This window comes from Oncorhynchus keta, chromosome 23 (genome assembly GCF_023373465.1).
Source record: "Oncorhynchus keta strain PuntledgeMale-10-30-2019 chromosome 23, Oket_V2, whole genome shotgun sequence".
Classification (NCBI taxonomy): domain Eukaryota; kingdom Metazoa; phylum Chordata; class Actinopteri; order Salmoniformes; family Salmonidae; genus Oncorhynchus; species Oncorhynchus keta.
The window spans coordinates 47,824,819-47,830,926 of record NC_068443.1 but is presented as its reverse complement, the minus strand read 5'-3'; the positions used below and the strand labels follow the sequence as shown (position 1 = coordinate 47,830,926).

General features: G+C 40.5%; 1 protein-coding gene across 1 annotated transcript; it reads right to left on the bottom strand.

Moving 5' to 3' along the window:
* Positions 1-424: 424 nt before the first annotated feature.
* LOC118402411 (transcriptional regulator Myc-B) lies at positions 425-2,985 on the bottom strand. The gene is made up of 3 exons (XM_035800590.2): positions 2,821-2,985; positions 1,747-2,407; positions 425-1,264 (listed from the first exon to the last, which is right to left on the bottom strand). The coding sequence occupies exons 2-3, from the start codon at positions 2,396-2,398 to the stop codon at positions 726-728; spliced, it is 1,191 nt and encodes a 396-aa protein (XP_035656483.1). The 5' UTR covers positions 2,399-2,407; positions 2,821-2,985; the 3' UTR covers positions 425-725.
* Positions 2,986-6,108: the final 3,123 nt, after the last annotated feature.

The following is a 6,108-nucleotide window of genomic DNA, read 5'->3' as shown; positions in this document are numbered from 1 at the left end:
TGCAGGTTTCTCAAACCAACAGACACTGCAGTGCTTCTACACCTGCATTGCTTGCTGTTTGGAGTTTTAGGCTGGGTTTCTGTACAGCACTGAGATATCAGCTGATGTACGAAGGGCTATATAAATACAATTTGATTGATTGTAAAACCTATGTTCGATCAGGAAACCGGGCGGTCAGTGTGATATGTAATGAACATTAAAGACACTGACATACAGTGTGGGACAGCCTTAAGCACATGGCTGTGTGCAGTAAACATGTACAGTGAAATTGAGCTTTGACATTAAATTTAAAGGGTTGGCGAAATGCCAGCTAGTATGAGGCTTCTAGGACTGTGTGGTCAGAGTTAACAGGCTAGCCATTCTCATTACTATCTAATGCAAATTAAGTTCTAATTTCAAGGTAGGACACGTGACTCCAGTCATACATGATTTATAAAAATGTATTTGTGAGATCAATACATTTGAGAATTATGTACAAAACATACAAAAGCATTAAGTTAAGGTAGACAACTGTGCAGAACCTTTCATCAATAAAATAATAAAATAAAATACTTAAATAAGAAATTGATATCCCCTATAAAGTTCAAGTGAGGCAGTGAAAGAAAATAATTCTGATTCCAGCCCAGGTGTCTGGCCGATAGCGGTGATAACAAGTCATTTTTGCATTTGCATGCACCACCACTCTACACAAGAAGACTTCAGGCATAAAAACATCCTTTCATAAATTAAACTTGCTGAGAGTTCCTCAGCTGCTCTAGTCTGCTTTTCAACTGTTCACTCTTTTTCCTCAACTGCTCTTTCAACAATAACAGTTTCTGCTCGTCCGTTTGCATACTGAAAATGCACTCTGTTGCCTTTTTGAGTATGACCACCTTGGCTGCCTTCTCATTGTTCGCTACGTCCGGGATCTCGTCCCGTAGTGCGAAAAAGCTCAACTTGAGCTCGTTTCGCCTTTGTCTCTCCAGCACATTGTGAGTCCTGCGTTTGTCATTATCCTCAGAGTCTGACGTTCTGGGACTCGAGCACTTGTTGCTGATTTGCTTGAGTACTCTCCCACTGCTCTCAAACTTAATCCTCTTGATGGGCTGCTCGCTCCTTGTCGACGGGTGAGCGGCGTAGTTGTGTTGGTGGATGTTGACGTGACACCGTTTCAGGACAAGGGGGCAGAGGTGTGGGCTACTAGACATGTGCAAGTCTGACCTCCTTACAGACTTTCTCTTTTCCACTGTCACCACGTCAATCTCTTCCTCCTCCTCTTCCTCTTCTGTAAAAAAAAAAACAAGCATTTATTATCCATGTGGACGATATAGCACCACATCCATTTGATGACTTTGGCTCCCTGCCCCTCAATGGTAGAGTTCGTTTTCATGGCCCAGTTCCGGGTGGGCGGAGTTTGCTAATTTCAGACCATTCCATTGGTCTTTAACTGAAATCTCCACCCACCCTGTAACACAAAACGAACTCCACCATTCTGCTGAGCATTGCTGCACAAGGTAGGTGCAACGGCCAACTCCCCACCCTTGGAAATTGAGGGAGACAGCTCCTTACGCAAAAACCAGTGACATGGCAAACCCCATGCCCCACATAAAAGCAGTACTCGCATAGTAGTGTATTAATACAAATCACAAAACGCAATTCTGATGTATGCCATGCTCTCACAACATGAGTAATATCTTTCTGCAAAAGATATGCAGTCCAGCTAAGAATAATTTCATTACAGCATTAACATGTGGCGATAATACACACCTGAATCGCTATCGCTGCTGCTACCACTGTTCGGTGGGGTATCCAAAGGCAATGCCATGGCACACGCTGTAGTCGTTTTTGTGTGTTTAGGGTTCTCGGCAACCGGATATGGGAACAACACAACAGAAGGGTCAATGCATTCCGATGCGGAGTTGTTCAGCTCTTGCAGGTAATTCAAGTTCGGATTCGTGCTGGTTACTGCGCTAGCTTCCCCGGCCACGCTCGAGTCCCTCCTCGCTTGCAGCGTCGCTAGTCTCTCGGACACTACTTTCTCCAGTTTAGCAGCAGCCGAAAAACTGCTCCACATACAGTCCCGGATAATGATAGACTTGAGAAAAGACTGGGAGTAGTCCGCGTCACAAATAATACTATGGTTCACCACGTCATCCCCGAGAAATTCCGTGACCATCTCCAGCTGGTCTGCAGTCGAAGGGAAGAGGCTGGATAGAGAAGGTCGCCGGCTGGGAGAAAGCGGTGGTGTCGGCAGCAGCTCGAATTTCTTCCATATATCCTCGCTTGGAGCAGGGGGTTGGAGTTGGCTGTGTTGTCGGTGATAGAAGTTATCCTCCTCAATGTCGAAGTAGAAGTAGGGCTGGACCGAGTCATAGTCGTAGTCATAGTTTTTGCTGGCCATGTTTGAATTAAGCGGCATTGTGACTGCCTGTAATAAAGTGGGAGAAAAGGAAGGAGTCATGTTAGATCTGCGTCAGAGCCTTCCGCTATCAGTTCATTTAAATGCCCGTCTATATATTTAAAATGTCAAAACTTGGATTAACCAATTTCAAGAGTTCAGCAAGAACTAACGTTGGTTAACTAGGAAACTAATCCAATGCATCCCAAAGGAGCAGCTGTCAATATATATTTTTTTTAAACGGCCTTTCATCAGTCTATTTCGCAGTTTTTACAATCCAGCTCGACACATTACAATTTACAGTGAGAAGCCATCTAGCCGAGAGATAGTTGGCTATAAAAGTCTAGCATTTGACTAAGACGTCGTCAAATTTCCATTTATTGACCAGTTTGTAAAAGCTGTCAAAAACAAACATTAAAAGGAATAAGGCATAATATTTTTACCGTAGCAGTGACAGCACAAAGAAAATACTTGTTCGTCGAGAAAGCAGGCGAAATAAAAGAGCCGAAGTCAACACCGTTGTTTGTAAAGTCCTTTGAGCCCAGTGCTGCGTGTGTCTATCACCACCCTGCTGACTGCAAGATTAACAACAGCTGCTCCCGCGGCTTTTAATACTACGGATTTGGTTTCTCACTCCGCCAAAAACCACACTGCTCTTTCCCGCCAAATGCACATTGCGTAGTAACATAAACACTAAATACGGGGATTATTTTGCACAATAGAAATTATCCCTCAACTTGATACAATTGAGGTATGTGTTTGATTTAATATAAGGGTGGAGACTTTTAGCCCAATGGTGCTGCTATTTGGGGAACTATTTTTCAGGGCGGAATCATACATAGTGTGAGTTTGTGGAGGGGCGTGTCCGTAGTAAAGTGTAGCTCCACAGACCAGACAGAAGAATGGTAGTAAATGATGCAGGGGCTGTTCCGGGAAAATTCGCTCACAGTTCTACGCAGACATCTTTCAGCCAAGTGTGCACCTCCAAATTCCATTTAAGTTGAACGGAGTCGGTGTTTATTTTGATATTCATGTTGAGTCTACGCGTTTTTGTACACGCCATGCATTTGAAATGGAGTTTTAACAATATGGGCTACACCATAGTATTTTGTTTGAATGAATGAACTGAATAAATAACCTTGTGTAGATACAAGAAACCACGTCAATATGTGTCAGCTGGCTCAAATAAGGGCATCATGGTGCACTGTTTATTTGTCACAAAACTTCACTCATGGCTTCCTTCACCCTAGCTTGTAGCCTACATGTAGAGCACCAATGATGAAATATCAATGATGAACGATTGCAGTGAATGTCAAAACGTCATGCCTTTGCTATGGGTGCAAGCCACTGTGAAATTTGAAGACTGCAATATGCATTCTTGAAACATGATCTTTTATCTGCATATACTATAGGCTGTATTCATAGAATACATGGAATGGTTCACATTCATAGACGAGAATGAATCAAACTTAATGTAATATAATGTTTGTAGGGCTAATTCAGTTGCTGTATATTTTAAATACTTGTTGGAATTGTACTACATTGTCTTTTTCTTAATTAAAAGACAACATAATGCACATTCCTGTCAGCATCAGTGGCTTACGAGGAATTTTGCTGAATAATATGATAACCTTGACAATTATGCGGTGTGCCCACGCCTAGTAACAGTAAACTGAGAGAAATGAACTATTGTGCAATTGCTCCCTCGGCTGGTGAAAAGTGATATCCCCAATTTCTCAAGTTGTAAGGAGATTGGCTTAGTGCAGTAAATCAGGGACAAATTACACAAACAGACATACGCTACATAAATACAGACATTGGCTAAGTACTGCCTTCCTTCCGAAGCACTGCCTCCAGATCTAGATTTCCTACTACCAGGGATAAGGAGTCCTCCCTTTTTTGGGCATGTACAACTAATTTCCTGCATTTCTATTAGGGCTGTCCCCGACCAAATACAAAAAATATTGCTTCACAGAGAGCAGTCTTTTCTTTTCGACCAATCGATTGGTCAACATTTTTAAACTTATATTTTTTTCATATATAGACACACCCTATGTGCTTTGATAAAAGTAACTGATGCTTTAAGCACACCATTTTATTAAATAATGAAGACACACAAATTACTCAAAGGGAGCCAGAGATCAAGATAGCCTAACCAGAAAAAAAAATCGTGTTCTTGACCTTCCTCCCGCTGCTGCTGTCCTTCACAGATTCTGCCGTTATGCTCCTGACGTTGCTGGTAAATAGGCTACACCAGCCAGTGGCCAGCAACCTTTTCCATTGAGTGCCAATGTATCTTACCTTTTCTACTGATCTGAGTGCCAGTTATGATTTTCATATGCACAATTTTTGTGGAACAATTTAATTTATAATAGACTTTGTATCTCAAAATCATTGTCAGTGGTTAATATACATTCTATCTAACCTAAATGAAAATGACACAAATCTAAAAGTAACTTTTATTACCAACTATGTAATTAATAGCCAACATTTTGAGGGCCTATTGTCATTCTCAATTGATTCTAAAAACAGACTTTGTTTACTTGCTGTTTGACGTGAAAAAAAATAATACTTTGAGAATCTCCACAGCTCATTAGTGGTGGTGAGTTAAGACAATCAGACATCCCCAGATTGGCACATTTGTGACCGACCTGCTCAAATTGGTCTTATGTAACAAAATTTGAAATTGTGTTTTTACAATTAGATAAAAGTAGAGACTCAGAGCTACAAATTGGTATATCATACAGGAACAATAGGCAAGTAATATTTATTTGAAAGTTGATAAACTTGTAAACTCACTTTTGAGAAAATGGCCTTTGAATGTTTTGGTACTACTACTGGAGAGCCCTCCTTTGTCTACGCCCATTCAGCATCATTCACACCCTCTTAAACTTTAGCCCCACCCATCTCTTTAACGGTTGATCCGAGAGTTCTGTACTAACAACAGCAGTCAATACCTTTATTATACACCGATTCAAAATAGCTATTGATAACAAATGTGTATATTGTGCTTGTGACCAGGAGCGTTTATTTTGGGACTGTTCTTATGTCATAAGATTTTGTAATGAGTTAGACATTTTTATTTTAAAATAAAACTACTATTAATGTTAGCTTGAAAGACTCTGATATTATGTTTTATTTTGATCCAAATGATATGGACCCTGATTTAACGTTCATTGTTCGTCACGACAGATCCTTTATCCATAAAATGAAGTGGGCAGAGAACAAACCCCTCTCACATTTTTGAGGATAGAATTTAAATATTATTTTGATATTATCATTAAGTGTAAAAATAAAAAAGCAATAGGTACCATAAAACTTTTTCACAAATTGAAAATGTATCTTATATGTAATACCCCTGTCTGTTAGGTTTATGTATTTGTTTTGTTCATAATTATAATAAAAAAATAAAAAATAAAAAAGCAGTCATGCAAGCTAACTTGCTAGCTACTTCCAGACACAAATGAGAGAACAGCTTACTGAACATTACTCGCCTAGCAGAGCTGGTTAGGCTGTTACGTTATCCAGAGTGCTGGTGACTGTCCTGTTGGATTTTCCGTTCATAAAATTCAGAGTGTTTTTTACTCTCAGATTAATCAAGCGCACACTGGACGTTCTGACCTCACAACGGCAGTCAAGCACCCAAGCTAAAGTTGGCTAGCTTGCTAGCTGCTTCCAGACACATCATGAGAGAACACTCCACTCTGACCATTTTACTCATCCTAGCAGAG

What these genes read in the sequence shown, in the direction of transcription:
- LOC118402411 (XM_035800590.2), bottom strand. Translation starts at nt 2,398, where the DNA reads ATGCCGCTTAATTCAAACATGGCCAGCAAAAACTATGACTACGACTAT. An exon ending in CAGCAGCGATAGCGATTCAG is followed by an intron (nt 1,265 to 1,746) that starts GTGTGTATTATC and finishes TTTTTTTTACAG; the next exon opens with AAGAGGAAGAGGAGGAGGAA.